At 41.8% G+C, this 18,662-nt stretch overlaps 1 protein-coding gene across 1 annotated transcript; it reads left to right on the forward strand.

Annotated features, from left to right (window-relative positions):
- The first annotated feature begins 428 nt into the window (after nucleotides 1-428).
- LOC310691383 (vomeronasal type-2 receptor 26-like) lies at nucleotides 429-18,642 on the forward strand. The gene is made up of 5 exons (XM_083471160.1): nucleotides 429-488; nucleotides 12,172-13,032; nucleotides 15,160-15,387; nucleotides 16,556-16,682; nucleotides 17,169-18,642. Exons 1-5 carry the CDS (start codon nucleotides 444-446, stop codon nucleotides 18,068-18,070), a joined length of 2,163 nt encoding a protein of 720 aa, XP_083327286.1. The 5' UTR covers nucleotides 429-443; the 3' UTR covers nucleotides 18,071-18,642.
- The last annotated feature ends 20 nt before the right edge of the window (nucleotides 18,643-18,662 follow it).

Raw genomic sequence — 18,662 nt, forward strand, 5'->3', positions numbered from 1 at the left:
ACTTATGAGTAGAAGAACCATCATCCTGCCTCATTTTGGGATATATTGAATAATTCCTCAATGTTCAAAAAGTCACATTGTCTCCTGATTTTGAAGTGGATGTTAGAATGCTGAAGACAAATGTACAGAATTCAAGGGACACTGTCATAATGTCTATTTTGTCTCTTCCTTTCTTAATGTGGGTGAAGGATTCCAGTTATAGGGAAGTTCACCACATAAATATGATGTACACTCAAGAATTCATATTATTTCCATATGACAGTATCAATCCATTCCTTCACTGTAGAGAAATAATTATGAAATAAAAGCTCCACAACTTATGTTTGGATTGTATAAAAACTACTTTATCACTTACTAACAGATATATCCCATTTCCATATGTAATGATCACTGCAGTTCAGGTTATAGAAGACCTAAAAACTAAGGGAAGACATTTTGCTGCTATGATTGCTTTCCATGTCCAGAAGGAAAGATTCCAAACCAAAAAGATAAGGAATATCATATGTAGATGTGTTCTATTTGACAGTTGCCACCTATTTAATAAAGGGGTGGCTCCCATCAGCATTTTAAATGCTTAAACTAATTGCTCTAACATTCACATGTGCAAAGGGTTAATAGAAAGAACAGTAGAACTCTCGGATGTCATATATTATGTGGCAGTTATGGCAGTTAGTTCAACAGTCTTAACAGTTAGAGCAGCAGGTTTGTTGTGTTTTGCTGCTGTCTGCCTGAGAGTTAGTCAATCTATAACAGTTTAATCTATGTAAAACGTATTAGCAATTTAACTATCACCTACCTGCATTGAACATAATATTCTGCAACTGCACGTATACGAAGTAAAAGTTATTCATTCTTTAAACTTTAAACAGAGTCTTGTGTACTTTTCAAAAGAGGCAAAAAAAGATCTAATAAAATGGTCAAACGATCCAGGGCTCTCTTCCACATACTTCACATGAGGTAACTTGGGTGGCTGAACAGAATATCAGATGAATCCATAGAGGATAAGACTACCAGTGGGTTGGATCAGTTGGAAAAAAAGACTCTGCAAGCTCCACCCCTAAAGACACAAATCAATAGACACAGAGGCCTCTGACACCTTCAGCCGCTAGCAGGATGGTTTTGATTTGTTTATATTTCTGGATTTGCTTGGAACCCATGAGAAAGGCCCTTGACGCTATTGAGCTCAGATTATGCTCAATATGTAGAATTTCCTATTATTCTTACTGCAAAATTAACTTTTGATATTTCAAGTTCACTACCCTCATTTAGGAACAGAAAGTCATACTTAAATATATTATATCTATTTTTCATATTTGATTTCAGACATGGATGATTGTTTTCAGTGTTCAGATAATCATTATCCAAACATTGGCCAGGATGGATGCCTCCCAAAATACACAACCTTCCTGACTTACAGCAAACCCCTGGGGATCATTTTGAGCACATCTGCCGTTTTATTTTCTTTAATCACAACTTCGGGTCTTGGAATATTCTTCAAGCACCAGGACACTCCCATAGTCAAAGCCAATAATCAGAACCTCACTGATGTTCTCCTGTCCTCTCTCCTCCTCTCCTTCTTTGTGCTTTGCTATTCATTGGCAAACCAGATAAAGTGACATGTCTCCTACGACAAACTACTTTTGGTGCAGTCTTCTCAGTGGTAGTTTCCTGTCTATTAGACAAAACCATAATTGTAGTTCTAGCTTTCACATCTATCAAACCAGGCTCTAGTATGAGGAGATGGGTGGGAAAACAACTGGCAACCTTTATCGTTTTTTTCCAGCATCCTTGTTCAGACTGTTTTTATTACTGTGTGGCTGGCAACCTGTCCTCCATTGCCAGATGTTGACATGCACTCAATCACTGAATAAATTGTACTAGAATGCAATGAAGTACCATGTTTTACTCTGTTTTGAGCTTCATGGGTTTCCTGGCCATTGCCAGCTTAACTTTGGCTTTCCTACCTAGGAAGTTGCCCGATAGTTCTAGCTTTCATGGCTACCAAGCCAGGGTCCAGAATGAGGAGATGGGTGGCGGGAAATCTGGGCATCTTCATTGTTTTTTCAGCTTCCTCATTCAAATGATGATTTGTAGTGTCTGGCTGATAGTTGCTCCCCCACTCCCTGATTTAGACAACCACTCAGTGACTAAAGAAATTGTACTGCAATGTAATGAAAGATCAGTCACCATGTTCTACTGTGTCCTAGACTTCATGGGAATGATAGCCATTGTCAGTTTCACTGTGGCTTTCCTAGCTAGGAAGTTACCAGACAGTTTTAATGCAGTCAAGTTCATTACCTTCAGCATGTTGGTCTTTTGCAGTGTGTGGCTGTCCTTTGTTCCTACCTACCTGAGTAACAAGGGAAAGTACATGGCGGCTGTGGAGATATTTTCTATTTTGGCCTATAGTTTTGGGTTACTGGGCTGCATCTTTCCCCCAAAATGTTATATCATTTTGCTGAGGCCAGAGTTAAACAGCAGGAGACAGCTTATCATAAGAAAGAATTAAAGCATGAACAAGTCTATTTGACAAAACTGTTCCCCAAATCCAATAGAGCAGCCCATGTAGCTGGTCTCACTGGACTTTCCCCTGACAAAGTACTCTGATATCAACAAGGAACACAGGCAGCTATGTGGGCATGAACCATAGCAGAGCCACCCTTCCAAGTTCATTCTTCTCTGAATTTGATGTTCTTTCCCCCCTCATACTAAAGTTTAAAAAGGAACACTTCTGTACAAATATTTTAAATTATGAATTAAAAGCTAAGGATTGCATTTCAGACTACTAAAGATATTGTTGTAAAAGTCATCATATTTTACAAGTGATTTAAAAACCATGGAAGCGTAGTTCCAAGTAACTACTATGTGTAGGGTTGCAGTCATGCCACATGGCTGGTGTGAAACCAGGTCTGCTCATTTTGACTACACCATACTACATTTTGGGATCTCCATTGGTTCCAAGGTCTTCTGTGATGAACTTCTAACTTCTAACTTTACCAATACACCACTGGCCCCTTATTATCTAATGAAAGGAAATTAAAAATAACAGTCCTGAATATGTGACAAACACATTTCCTTCAGCAGTTCCACAGGGAATTCCTAGCTCTGAATACCTACATTCCTCCTTGGTTATTAACAGAGCTATAATTAAATCTGCTGCTCCTCAAAAAAAATTGCTCTGGGTTTTCACTGGCAACTGGCAACATAACACAAAGGATACAGCAACTTAACCAGAATTACTTAAATAGTGTCTGGGATACACCCAGATTGCATCCTCTTAGGAAACTTAACTACCATTCAAATGAGACAATTTTTATCTTGGAGAAGCTGATTATACTATTGCCAGAGAAATCATGGTTTCTGTGTAGAAGAAACAGTTGCCCTTGCATGGATGGTGGTTTTAGTGGTGTTGCTGCTGAAACTGATTTCTTACAATGCATGTCAGGCTCACATAGGAAAATGCAGGCTTCAAAGTCCACACCGTCCACTTCAAACGTACCATCAGCCAGGAGAGTTCTTCATTGGTGGTATTGTTCTCCATGGTGGCTTCATCTCCTCTGCAGCAACATTCACTGAGGAACCCCCACCAGCGCTGCCTGAAGAGCTTGTGTAAGAACTAAGCCATTCATTCATTACAGCAGAAGAATGATCAAACCTAGAGTTGTGACCTCAGCATAATGAATGCAAACTTCTACCCATTTACCTAGGGATAACCACTTTTGATTTCAGTGGGACATGCGCTGAAGTAAAAATACGTTGGAATGTCTTCTGAATTAAGAGAATACTTATAGTTCCCATTTCTCAATAAGGAAATGAATATAAATGTATTGAATGTATTGAAATATATATATATATATATATTCGCCCTTTTGAACAACCAATTTTGATAGACTTTATCTGAGCAGGAGTGTTAGTGAGAATGAATTAAATTTTTTTTTACAGAAACTGATTGCTCTTATTGTTTCATTTCCTGATCTTAGGTAAAGTTTGTTTCACAATGACGGCATATACAGTGGTACCTCGGGTTAAGTACTTAATTTGTTCTGGAGTTCCGTTTTTAACCTGAAACTGTTCTTAACTTGAAGCACCACTTTAGCTAATGGGGCAGCTTGCTGCCTCCGCACCGCCAGAGCATGATTTCTGTTCTCATCTTGAAGCAAAATTCTTAACCCGAGGTACTATTTCTTGGTTAGCGGAGTCTGTGACCTGAAGCGTATGTTTCCTGAAGCTTATGTAACCCGAGGTACCACTGTAATATGAAGTATAGAATCATGTGAATTACAACCACTGTCTCTGCGTCATGAATAAGGAAGGGGTCATTGCAGGAGAAAGCTCAGACATTTTGTAAATGTGAAAAGACTTCAGATTGTAAATGTCAGGATAAGACTTCAGGAAAGACCCCAGGGGTTCCAATGTTCCTATGGGCACCAAATAAGCAACCCCTGGAATAGATACCATTGGCCTTAGCAGGCCTTAACTGAGGCAAAACTAACAAATTGAATTTCAGTAGGGAGAAATGTCAGGTTCTGCACTTAGGCAGGAAAAACCAGCTGTACAAATATAAGATGGGGAACACCTGGTTTGCCAGTGCTATGTGTGAAAAGTCTGCATCAACAGAAGCATAGTACCCCGATAAAAAAAAATCCCACAGAAGAGATCTTTTCTGCGCTGCGCAGAACACACCTGATGTATTGTGTTCAGTTGTGTGCAGCACTATTTAAGACGAATACTGACAAGCTACAACATGTGCAGAAGAAGTTGACACATATGATCAAGGGTCTGGAAGCCAAACCTTATGAGGAAAAGTTGAGGGGGTTTGGTATGTTTAGCTATGAAAATAGGAGACTGAGGGGATATAGGATAGCCATTTTCAAATATCTCAAGGGCTGTCACCAGGAAGATGGAGCAAGCTTGTTTTCTCTTGCTCCAGAGGGTAGTACGAGAACCAATGGATTCCAGTTGCAAGAAAGAAGATTCTGTGTAAACATGAGGAAGAACTTGCTGATTATAAGAACTGTTCAGCAGTGGAATGGACAGGGAGTTAACTCCACTGAACTCAATAGGATTAACTATTGTTTGTCATATCTGTTCCTACTGATACTGTTTGCAAATCTCATCCTAGGGTGGTGCCTAAGCTTTACCAGCACATCGTGGCCTTGGCATTTGCAGTCAGTGAGATCAATGAAGACCCTCACATCCTACCCAACATTACCTTGGGCTTTAACTTATATGACAGCTATATCAGTGCAAGGAGCACATATCTTGCCACACTGCTGCTTTTATCCATGGTGGAGAAATTTGTCCCAAACTATATATGTGATGTTGAAAATAATCTGGCTGGGGTCATTGGGGGACTTGATTCTGAAATCTCCTTTTATGTGGCAACAGTTTTGGATATCTATAAGATTCCACAGGTAAGACACCCATGTACGATACCTCTCTTAGCTTGCATAGAGAATAAGGCTGAATTTACAGCACCAGTTCATTTTTTTTAAATAATATTTTATTAGGTTTTAACAATAGAAAAGTTCAGAAAACACAAAAGGCAAATGCAAAACAAATACAAAATACAAAAACACAAAAATACAAAATACAAAAATACAAACATTAAACACAAAAAGAAAAAACACCTATAGAAAAAACAAAACAAAATTTCTCTCTTTCTTAATCACTCCACTTTAAATTGACTTATTTTCCTGACTTCCTCATGTCTCCCATTATTGTATCCCTTTTGAATTTAGTTCAGCAGATTCCTGATCTATTAGTTTATCTGTTATTAGTCCCCTTATACTTTTTACCTTGTTGCTAGAGCCCCTTCAATTCATTTCAATGTCATCAACATTCAAAAATTTTACAATGTTTCTGCAAATAAATTTTAAATTTCCTCCAATCTTCTTCCACCGACTCTTCTCCCTGGTCTCGGATTCTGCCAGTCATTTCTGCCATCTCCATATAGTCTATTAGTTGCATCTGCCATTCTTCCAAGGTGGGTAGATCTTGTGTCTTCCAATGCTTTGAGATGAGAATTCTTGCTGCTGCTGTAGCGTACACAGTGGCGTAGCGTAGGGGGTGCCAGGGGGGCTGGCCGCACCGGGCGCAACATCTGGGGGGGCGCGCTCGCTGCCTCCGGAGTCGCCGAAGAGCCTCGGGCGCAGGCTGTAGCGGAGCCGCATGTCTCGCGGAACCGACGAGCTGTGCGCGCGTCCGGGCTGAAGGCGCCCGGCAGGCAGCGGCTCTCAGTGCTCGCCGCGGAGGACGCGCCAGGCAGCCCCGCCTCACAGCCCCGCCTCCGCCGCTGCTGCTGCAGCTGCTGGGCCGTTGCATTTTCCTCGCCTCTCTGCCCCCCTCCTCCTCCAGGCAAGCGGCGTCGTTTGGGCGGCAGCGCCAGCGGCAACTCGCAGGTTAGGGGTTGGGGGGGGGCGCAAATTACTTGCCTTGCCCCGGATTAGGGGGCGCAAATTACTTGCGTTGCCCCGGGTGCTGACAACTCACGCTACACCGCTGAGTGTACATAAAGAAAATTCTATCCTTCTTTAACACCAATTGGCCAACAATGCCCAGGAGAAAGGCCTCTGGTTTCTTGAGGAAAGTATATTTAAATACCTTTTTCAGTTCATTATATATCATTTCCCAGAAAGCCTTAATCCTTGGGCACGTCCACCAAAGGTGAAAGAATGAACCTTCAATTTCTTTACATTTCCAACATTTGTTATCGGGCAAGTGATATGTTTTTGTGAAAATTTTTATTGGTTTTTCACAATTTATATAAACACAAAACAATACAAACAAACAAACACATAAACAAACATGTATAATTTCAGATCCTTTTTTCTTAAACCTTACTTCAGCGACTTCCCCATACCTTCCCTTTCTGCATCCCAATTTTCAAATTTGTTTCAGCAAATCCTCACCCTTAAATTTATCTAATTTTCACCTTGTTTTTTTTTTCCCTTTTACTTAATCTTCTACAGCCATAATCCCCATATTTCTCAACCCTCAACATTTTAGCATTCATTAATTTTACAATGTTTCTTAAGATAAATTTTAAATTTCTTCCAATCTTCATCCGCCGTCTCTTTCCCCTGGTCACGGATTCTGCCAGTCATTTCAGCCAGTCCCATGTAGTCTATCACCTTTATCTGCCATTCTTCCAGAGTGGGTAGATCTTGTGTCTTCCAATACTTTGCGATAAGTATTCTTGCTGCTGTTGTAGCATACATAAAAAAAAATCTGTCTTTCTTTGACACCAATTGGCCGACAATGCCCAAGAGAAAGGTGATAAAAAGTACCTTCAGTTTCTTTACATTTCCAACACTTATTATCAGGCAAATGGTAGATTTTTTGCTAGCTTGACTGGGGTCATGTACCACCTATAGATCATTTTCATAATATTTTCCTTTAAGGCATTACATGCCGTAAATTTTATACCGGTGGTCCACAACTGTTTCCAGTCAGCAAACATAATGTTATGACCAATGTCCTGTGCCCACTTAATCATAGCTGATTTAACTGTTTCATCTTGTGTATTCCATTTCAGCAACAAGTTATACATTCTTGACAAATTCTTAGCATTGGGTTCTAACAGTTCTGTTTCTAGTTTTGATTTCTCCACCTGGAAGCCAATTTTCCTGTCCTGTTTATAAGCCTCCATTATCTGATAGTAATGGAGCCAGTCTCGTACTTTAGACTTCAATCTCTCATAACTCTGTAGTTTCAATTTATCTCCCTCTTGTTCCAAAATTTCCCAATATTTTGGCCATTTGGCCTCCATGTTAAGTTTTTTCACGGCTTTTGCCTCCATTGGTGACAGCCACCTTGGGGTTTTATTTTCCAACAAATCTTTATATCTAATCCAGACATTATATATTATTTTTTTTTATAAAATTTTAATTGGTTTTACAAATTTTTTAAGAAAGACAAACAAACACTTAAAATGACAAACATACACGTATAGTTTCAAACCTATTTTCGTAAACCTCTTTTCTTGGACTTCCCCATACCCCCCCTCTCTGCATCCCAATGTCCATAATTCAACTAGCAACTCCCAATTGTTACTTTCCAATCTCTATCATGTTAGTCCTCTTTTATATTCTAACCTTGTATCCCTGTACCCCTTTGTTTCTGAAAACCACAACATTTTAACATTCATTAAGTTTATAGTAGTCCTTAAGATAGCTTTTAAATTTTCTCCATTCTTCTTCCACCGTCTCTTTTCGTTGGTCACGGATTCTGCCTGTCATCTCGGCCAATGTCATATAGTCCATCACTTTCATCTGCCATTCTTCCAGAGTGGGTAAATCTTGCGTCTTCCAATACTTTGCGATGAGTATTCTTGCTGCTGTTGTAGCATACATGAAAAAAGTTCTATCCTTCTTTGTCACCAATTGGCCGACAATGCCCAGGAGAAAGGCCTCTGGTTTTTTAGGAAAGGTACATTTGAGTACCTTTTTCATTTCATTATAGATCATTTCCCAGAAGGCCTTAATCTTCGGGCATGTCCACCAAAGGTGGTAGAAGGTACCTTCAGTCTCCTTACACTTCCAACATTTGTTGTCGGGCAAATGATAAATTTTTGCCAGCTTGACTGGGGTAATGTACCACCTATACACCATTTTCATGATGTTTTCCTTTAAGGCATTACATGCCGTAAATTTAATGCCGGTGTTCCATAACCATTCCCAGTCAGCTGACATAATGTTATGTCCAACATCCTGTGCCCACTTGATCATAGCCGATTTGACTGTTTCATCCTGTGTATTCCACTTCAACAACAAGTTATACATTCTAGATAAATTCTTAGTATTGGGTTCTAGCAGTTCGGTTTCTAATTTTGATTTTTCCACTTGGAAACCGATTTTCCTGTCCTGTTTAAAAAATTCCATTATTTGGCGATATTGGAACCAATTTTCTACTTTGTGTTTCAATTTCTCCTGACTTTGTAGTTTAAACTTATCTCCATCCTGTTCTAAAATTTCCCAATACTTCGGCCATCCGACCTCCATATTGAGTTTCTTCACTGCTTTGGCCTCCACTGGTGACACCCATCTAGGGGTTTTATTTTCCAACAAATCTTTATATCTAATCCAGACATTATATAATGCTTTCCTCACAATGTGATTTTTAAAAGCTTTATGCGCTTTAACCTTATCATACCATAAATATGCATGCCATCCAAATACATTATTGAAACCTTCCAAGTCCAACATATCTGTGTTCTTGAGGAGCAGCCACGCTTTCATCCAGCAAAAAGCTGCTGATTCATAATACAGTTTTAGGTCCGGCAGGGCAAATCCCCCTCTGTCCTTTGCATCCGTTAAAATTTTAAACTTTATTCTGAGTTTTTTGCCCTGCTAGACAAATTTTGTAATGTCTTTCTGCCACCTCTTGAAACAGTCCATCTTGTCAAGAATTTGCAATGCTTGAAATAAAAATAACATTCTAGGCAATACATTCATCTTAATAACTGCAATTCGGCCTAACAAGGAAAGCTTCAAATTTGACCATATTTCTAGTTCCTTTTTAACTTCTGTCCAGCATTTCTCATAATTGTCTTTGAACAGATTCACATTCTTAGATGTCATATTAATCCCCAAGTATTTTACCTTCTTAACCACTGTCAACCCTGTTTCATTCTGGAACCTCTCCCTTTCCATAGTGATATATTTTTGAAAGCTTGACTGGGGTCATGTACCACCTATACATCATTTTCATAATATTCTCTCTTAAGGCATTACATGCCGTAAATTTAATTCCGGTGGTCCATAACTTCTCCCAGTCAGCCAACATGATGTTATGTCCTATATCTTGTGCCCATTTAATCATTGCAGATTTTACCGTTTCTTCCTCAGTATTCCATTTCAACAGCAAATTGTACATTCTTGAAAGTATCTTAGCATTGGGTTCTAACAATTCTGTTTTTAACTTTGATTTTTCCACCTGAAAACCAATCTTTTTATCCAGATTGTAAGCTTCTCTTATTTGAAAGTAGTGTAACCAGTCTCGCACCTTCTCTTTAAGTTTATCATAACTCTGCAATTTCAATTTGTCACCTTCCTGTTCTAGAATTTCCCAATATTTTGGCCATTTAGCCTCCATGTTGAGTTTTTTCAAAGCTTTTGCTTCCATAGGTGATAGCCACCTTGGAGTTTTGCTCTCCAAAAAGTCTTTGTACCTTATCCAGACATTAAACAAAGCTTTCCTGACAATATGGTTTTTAAATGCCTTATGTGCTTTCACCTTGCCGTACCATAAGTATGCATGCCACCCAAATATATTATCATGCCCTTCAAGGTCCAAAACGTCTGTGTTCTCAAGAAGTAGCCATTCCTTCAGCCAGCAAAAAGCTGCTGACTCATAATAAAGTTTAAAGTCTGGCAGGGCAAACCCCCCTCTGTCTTTAGCATCAGTAAGAATCTTAAATTTTATTCTGGGCTTTTTGCCCTGCCAGACAAATCTGGTTATATCTCTTTGCCACCTCTTGAAACAGTCCATCTTATCAATGATTTGCAATGATTGGATTAAAAGTAAATAATGTGGTTACAGAAGAGTTTAAAATTGAGAAAGGGACACGACAAGGGTGCCCAATTTCCCCACTGCTTTTCATCTCGGTCCTGGAGGTTTTGCTAAATATGATTAGAAGGGACCAATTGATTCAAGGTGTCCAGGTCGGAGTTAAACAATACAAGCTTAAAGCTTTTGCAGATGATCTCGTTTTGACATTACAGGAGCCGATATCTAGTACTAAGAGGGCCCTGGAAGTGATTCAGGATTTTGGTCAAGTGGCAGGTTTTAAACTGAATAAACTTAAAACTAAGGTTTTGGAGAAAAACTTGACGCCGATAGAGAAAGAGAGGTTTCAGAAAGAGGCAGATTTAACATTAGTAAAGAAGGTAAAATACTTGGGGGTTAACATGACATCTAAGAATGTGAACTTATTTAAAGACAACTATGAGAAATGCTGGTCAGAGGTGAAAAAAGATCTAGAAATCTGGACGAATTTGAAGCTTTCCTTGCTGGGTCGTATTGCTGTTATTAAGATGAATGTATTGCCGAGAATGTTATTTTTATTCCAATCATTACAGCACCAGTTCAGAGTGTATCACCAGTACAGGGTGAGGATGAAATTGGGGACAGAACCATGCACACCACCCTCACCAGCCATTTTTGTATTTGCAGCATTTCCTGCTTGATGAGAAGGGTATCTAAATTGAGTTGCAGGGGAAGCGGGGGAATTGGTAATAGGATTAAAATTCACAAGTATTTCCAAGTACAATAATTATTTGTCTTCACAACACCACACCCAATATGTGAATATTTGGCGGGGGGGCTTTCAAATTAAACACACTCTGGAGTTATGGCAAATTGCAGATACTGTCCAGTTGTGCAGGAGAACAGCAATAGTATTGAGCAGCTGGTTCCGAAGTGAAATAAATGTTCACAGATGAAGTCTGAGAAGTCTTGAAGAAGAAAAGGCAGAAATGGCAGTTCTGCTGTGTGTTGGGGCATGTGCTTTGTGAAGACAAAAGAAGCTCCAGAGAAGAAATGTGTATCTGAACCAAGTGGCAGTTCTGAAGTGGCTGCAGTAAATAATGTCTAACACAGTGTTAGGCAATCCTTTGTTTAGGACATCGTGTGTCCCTCTGTTCAGTTTAACCCTGCCAAATTGGGAATATATATATATTTTTAAAGAATATAATAGGGAAAATGCCCCTCTGTAGTCAACAGAACAAATGTTTAACAAGCAGGAATGAGAGATGGCCTCAATTTTGAGCCCATCTGCATGTGTGTCTTTTGTATAAATGAGAAAGGGCATGCAACCCCTGGTGGGTGGCAAAGGGCATGTCTGACTGACAGGATTCACCACATAATGTATATGAATACTGTGGTACCTCAGGTTAAGAATTTAATTCGTTCTGGAGGTCCATTCTTAACCTGAAACTGCTCTTAACCTGAGGTACCACTTTAGCTAATGGGGCCTCCCGCTGCTGCCGCGCAATTTCTGTTCTTATGCTGAAGCAAATTTCTTAACCTGAGGTAATATTTCTGGGTTCGCAGAGTCTGTAACCTGAAGCGTCTCTAACCTAAAGCATCTGTAACCCAAGGTACCACTGTAGTTTGAAAGAACTCTGCAAATATTACTTTGTCTCTTCTCTTCCTCCATTTACTTTTTAGCTCATTTATGGCTCTGCTCCAGTGATGAATGATAAAATCCCAGGGCTTCCCTTCTACCAGATGGCACCCTCAGAAGCCCTTCAGTATGAGGGAATTCTCTCTTTGCTTCTGCATTTCAGGTGGACGTGGATTGGAGTCGTTGCAACAGACAATGACAATGGAGAAAGATTTGTGCAAACCATTTCCCCAATGTTTACCAAGAGTGGTGTCTGCTTTGAATTCATAGAAAGAATCCCCAAATTTAGTTTTCTTACTGAAGTTGCTGACATGCTACAACAGGGTGCAACAATAAGCCAGAAAATTTTGATCAGCAAAGCTAACGTAGTGGTTGCCTCTGGAGAATCTTACTCCATGGCAACTTTTATGGTGCTTTCATACATATCAAAACATGATGACAAGACAAAGAATGTAAAAAGTAAAGTATGGATAACAACAACCCAGGTTGAGTTTGCTACATTCGTCTTTCAAAGGTACTGGGATGCAGGAATATTCAGTGGCCTTATAGCCTTTGATGTTCACTTTAGAAAACCACCAGGATTTCATCGGTATGTTGTGCACAGAAACCCTTCCAGCACATATGAGGACGGTTTTATCAGGGAATTCTGGCAACAGGCCTTTGAATGTGTATTCCCAGATATCACTGCAGAGAAGACAGAGGGGAATATTTGCACTGGAGAGGAGAAGCTGGGGGACCTTCCCGGATCTCTTTTTGAAATGAGCATGACAGGCCACAGTTACAACATCCACAGTGCTGTCTATGCCATGGCCCATGCTTTACATGCCATGTTCACATCCAGACTCAGGCACAGAGGAATGGCGTATGGAGGGAGAGGGAAGAATCTGAATCAACCATTTTGGCAGGTAAAGGCTGAACATCCACAACTGGCAAAGCCCTGCTACTTCCTGACACTTTAGGGTTCCCAAAATCCTATCAGCTTGCTCTTTCCTCTCAGAGTTCAAGCTTTTGCACTAGTGTATGTGGAACAAGAACCCAGAACTGAATTTATAATCTGCAGACAGAGTAGGAGGTGGCACTGATATGATGGTATCCTAGATGATTTCCCCATATATTGTTCTGCTTGCAAATGGCTATAGAATCTATAGGGAAGAGGAATGATGGTTGTGTCCTTCTTTGGGCAGTTACTGCCCCATGCTTGAGGAGAAAGCATTTGTTATGATGGAAGCTTTGCAACCCAATGAGATCCCATGCCATTCATAGACAGGAAGCAGTGGAATGGTCTAGGGCAGTGTTTCCCAACCGGTGTTCCGCGGCACACTAGTGTGCCGCCGGACGTTGCCTAGTGTGCCGTGGGAGGGAGGCGGGCGAGTCGGGCTAATCCTCTGGCCCCGCTCCCCCGGGGAACGTGCCCCGTCATCCGCTTCTGCCTTGCTCCCTGTGACAGGAATTCCCCAAACTGCATCAGCATCTGCCGCTTGCCCAGCAGCCCCGGCGCTGCCTTGCGCCCGGCGCCCCCGCCATCCTCAGCGCAGAGAGCGAGGGGCGCGCAGGCAGGCGCTGCCCGGCGAAGCGACGGCTCCTTCCGGGCGGCTGGCAGTGTCTGGGCATGACTGGCCTCCCGCCTGGTCCCGCGGCGGCTGCAGACGCGGCCGAAGCAGCGCAGGGAAGGAGACGCCCGGCCGCCCAGCCCAGCCCCGCACACTCCCACTCTCTCTCGGCGGCCGGGGAGCGGGGCCAAAGCGGGCCCCCACCTGAGTGGCGGCTGCATGAGCCAATAGGCGAGCTGGGGCAGAGGGGGAGGCGGGGCTCCGGAGTACAAAGGAGGGAGGGGGCACCCGGGAGAAGGGGGCGGGGCGGGAGGAGCGGGGAGCGCGGCGCTGCATCCGGGACGCCCCAGTTCCGCCGGGTTAGAAGCTGGCGGCCTACCTCTGCTGGCCGTGGAAGGCAGCCGGGTCTGGGTCGCGCCCCGAGAGTGGCGGGGTCCGCGCACAGCCTGCCCTCCAGGCTGGGAAGTGGCTCCTAGGCTCCGCCTGAAGCCACGCAGAGCCCGCAAGGCGCCCTCGGCGCAACTTGGCCGGGGCAAAAGGCGAAGCTCTGGAGGGAAAGGCGGCTGGATTCCCCTCCTCGGCGGGTCCGGTGGTCTCCCGCCTCCTCTGAGGAAGGGTCTCTTCTTCAGCTTTTCTGATCCTTCGTGGCCCCGTTGGGAGAAGCCGAAATAAATAATGGCCGTGCCATTAAAGTTCTCTCTTTTATAAAAGGGATCCTAATAGAATCGTAGAGTTGGAAGGGATCCCCAGGGCTATCCAGTACTGTACAACCCCTGCAGTGCAGGAATCTCAGCCATGGCAGACAGACATCCCACCTCTGCTTAAAAACCTCCAAGAAGGGAAAAACCTCCCGAGGGAGACCATTCCCCTGTTGAAAAGCCCTTACCAGCAAAAAGTTCTTTCCCATGTTTAGTCAAAATCTTTATTGTAACGTGAATCCACTGGTTCGAGTCCTACCTTCTCTACCTTCTATGCTGTTACTATTTTTTTATTTTTTTTTTACATAAGTAAAAAGTGACCTTTCCCCATCTGGCATGGTGGTGTGCCTCGAGATTTTTTTCATGAAACAAGTGTGCCTTTGCCCAAAAAAGGTTGGGAAACACTGGTCTAGGGAGATGTTCAGCATTCCCTCTATCCAATATCAACCAATTCCTTTCTTAGAGCCTGTGGTCACAAACCACTGCCGTATCTTCTGAGATGCTCAGGGAGGGAGTGACGGAGAGTGAGTGAGAGATCTTGCTGCTTAAACATATTTAATTTGTGGACAATCAGAGAAAGAAGGATTGTAAGGAAGACTGAGAGAGATGCCTGTGTGTGAAAGAAAATTGGCTCTCTCTCTCCATGCTTGGGCCTGAATCCACTGACAATTGACTAAATCACCCCCACCATTTGTTGTAGGTTCTTTCCAGAGAGAAAAAATGCTCCTCCCTGCATTAGACTGCAGTCTTTTCTAAACCCCTTTCTTTTCTGCTTTCAATCTAGCTCCATCACTTTCTGAGAAACATCTCATTTAACAATACTGCAGGAGATGTGGTCTTCATCAACCAGAATGGAGAGGCAGCATCTAGCTTGGATATTATCAATTGCATTATATTTGCCAACCAAAGTTTGCGCCGAGTGAGAGTTGGGAGGATAGATCCACAAGCTCCTCCAGACCAATCATTACTCCTTGATGAAGATGCCATCACATGGCACAGCTGGTTTAACCAGGTAGGGTTGCATTGTTTGCTAATTCAAAAGAGATTCAGTATTGAATAAGCAATCATTATCCACCTGCAGGTCTACTCACTGTTTTTTGAGCCACAAGTTGAGGAGTGGTTTATGACCAAAGCAATGAGGTACCAGATTAGGAGCCAAAATCTTACAGCTAGAAGACACACAAGGATTAAAGGCAAATATTTTATTAAGGAGGTTGCAAAACAGAAGAACCCTTTTACTACAAAAAACAGTTAAGCAAAGCTAACAGTGGAAATATGCCTTAGGGGATCCTAGTTCAAATTAAAATACAGTGGTACCTTGGGTTATAGATGCTTCATGTTACAGACTTTGCTAACCCAGAAATAGTACCTTAGGTAAAGAACTGTGCTTCAGTGTGAGAACAGAAATCGTGCAGCAGCGGCGCGACAGCAGTGGGAGGCCCCATTAGCTAAAGTGGTTAAGAACAATTTTGGGTTAAGAACGGACCTACAGAACGAATTAAGTTCTTAACCCAAGGTACCACTATAACAAAAACTAGATTATCTCACCCTAATCCCAACCATTCACAGACCCGACTACAAGAGCATCCATGCAAATGTGGTTTTTGCATCACACAATTCATCATCTGAATGTGGGTCATAGGGTCAAATACCAGTTTTTCTTTGAAAGGGCGTTGATACAGAAGGGCAGGTTTTCTTCCAGTCAAATGGAGCCTCTGTGTACATTTCCCCAGCACAAGAGGGTATACGTGCTCAGAGACCATGAAGCTACAAAGTGGATTTGGAACACTTCCCCAGGACATGTTCAAGAATAGATGTACCCACTGGCACCAAAATCAGTTCTAGAGCTGTGTACCAAGTGGACAAAATACTTAAAAGTAACAATTATAACAAAATAAACAGGGAAACTAGAGTAACTTCAAAGTGTACTGTAATGGACAGAGCAATGTTTGCTTAACAGATGGGGCACTGCACATCCTAGAGCAATATAGAGGGAACATCACATAATTTCACACATTAATATTAATAATAAGAAAAGAAGAAATGGCTCTTTGTATAGCCATTACATATTACTGGAACGTTGTGTCAGCTTAATAACACAGAGAAAGGACCAACAACATAAAGGATTCCAAACTCATTGTTCTCTTGCTTATCCTTCTGTTCTTTCATTTATGGAATAGACTCGGCCTCTTTCTCTCTGTACTGAGAGATGTCTTCCAGGATCCAGCAAGAAAGTGAAGGAGGGACAGCCGCCTTGTTGCTACGATTGCATCCCATGTGCTGAGGGGAAGATTGCAAACCAGGATGGTAAGAGAAATAAATAGTTAAATAGATCCAGACTCAGTACTTAGCATTGAAAGCTGCTGTAAGGACGGCTGACTTAATTTTCAAAACAGGAGATGATCTACTGTGTGTGAGATCCTGCTTCTTTGTGATCATTGCCCTTCAGATAGCCTAAATATGTTACTCTAATGAGAATGACTATGCATTGAGAGTAGTCGGATGGTATGTGTTTCAAATCAAATCTAGAAGGGGTTTTCCATTCCTTTTACTTACCCAGGCTAGTGTAAAGATACATTCTAAAATCATGAGGAGGAATGGCCCTGGCTCTGCAATTTACAGACCAATATCTCTGAACCAGTTAAATGCAACAATACCACGTTACAGAGCATCAGACAGTATTAAACATGTGTTTTAATGTGAACAGAGCTCTTTTCTTCTCAGACAGATAGTCAACATTTCAGGAAGCTGACGTGATATGAACTAAAGGTCATTTCCTTTTTTTTTCCCCAGATATGAATGACTGTAATAAATGCCCAGACAAAGAATATCCAAGCAAGAACCGGGATGCATGTCTGCCCAAGGATATCAGCTTCTTGTCTTATCAAGAACCTTTGGGCATCAGTTTAGCCTTCTTCTCTCTTTTCCTTTCCCTGATCACAGCTCTGGTACTAGGTACATTTATAAAACACCATGACACACCCATTGTCATTGCAAACAACCGAAACCTCACCTACACTCTCCTCATCTCTCTCCTGCTCTGCTTCCTGTGTGCATTGCTCTTCATTGGCCGACCTGAGAAGGTGACGTGCCTCCTCCGACAAACAGCTTTTGGCATCATCTTCTCAACCGCTGTTTCTTCTGTCCTGGCAAAAACCTTCACGGTGGTTTTGGCCTTCATCGCTACGAAACCAGAATCCAGGATGAGGAAATGGGTGGGGAAAGGACTAGGCCACTCCATTCTCCTTTCCTGCTCCATTGTTCAAGTAGGCATATGTACTGTGTGGCTGGCAACCTCTCCCCCATACCCAGATGTGGACATGCACTCAATAACAGAAGAAATTATACTAGAATGTAATGAAGGGTCTGTGACCATGTTTTACTGTGTCCTCATCTACATGAGCTGCCTGGCAATTGTAAGTTTTGCTGTGGCTTTCCTCGCCAGGAAGTTACCAGACAGTTTCAACGAAGCCAAGTTTATCACTTTCAGCCTGTTGGTCTTCTGCAGTGTTTGGCTGTCCTTTATTCCCTCCTATCTGAGCACCAAGGGAAAATATATGGTAGCTGTGGAGATCTTCTCCATCTTAGCCTCTGGTGTTGGGTTGCTGGGCTGCATCTTTTCCCCCAAATGTTACATAATCATTCTGAGGCCTGAGCTGAACAATAGGGAACAGCTAATAAGGAAGAGAAAGTAAAGAAATAATAACCTGTACTTTGCTGTATCTTGTGCTTTCTTCTTTGTGTGCAGTTGAATATTTGCAAACACGTGTTCAGCAGCTGCCTTACATAATTTTTTCTAGATTTTTTTCTAGATGTTTTTCCTAGATTTTTTCCTTGATGTTCCTTGTGGTGATTGATATTAGGCAATCATAGATATTGACTATTGAATTCACTCTGGGAAAAAGAGTGAACAGGGGAACTACCCCTGGTGCTCTGAAAAAGCCATTTTCTCTGTTGGGGAACCAGGAATCCTGACAAAGTTAAGGGACTTATGAGTAGAAGAACCATCATCCTGCCTCATTTTGGGATATATTGAATAGTTCCTCAATGTTCAAAAAGTCACATTGTCTCCTGATTTTGAAGTGGATGTTAGAATGCTGAAGACAAATGTACAGAATTCAAGTGACACTGTCATAATGTCTATTTTGTCTCTTCCATTCTTAATGTGGGTGAAGGATTCCAGTTATAGGGAAGTTCACCACATAAATACGATGTACACTCAAGAATTCATATTATTTCCATATGTCAGTATCAATCGATTCCTTCACTGCAGAGAAATAATTATGA

The sequence above is a fragment of the Podarcis liolepis genome (genome assembly GCF_965112155.1).
Source record: "Podarcis liolepis genome assembly, chromosome: 13".
NCBI lineage: Eukaryota > Metazoa > Chordata > Lepidosauria > Squamata > Lacertidae > Podarcis > Podarcis liolepis.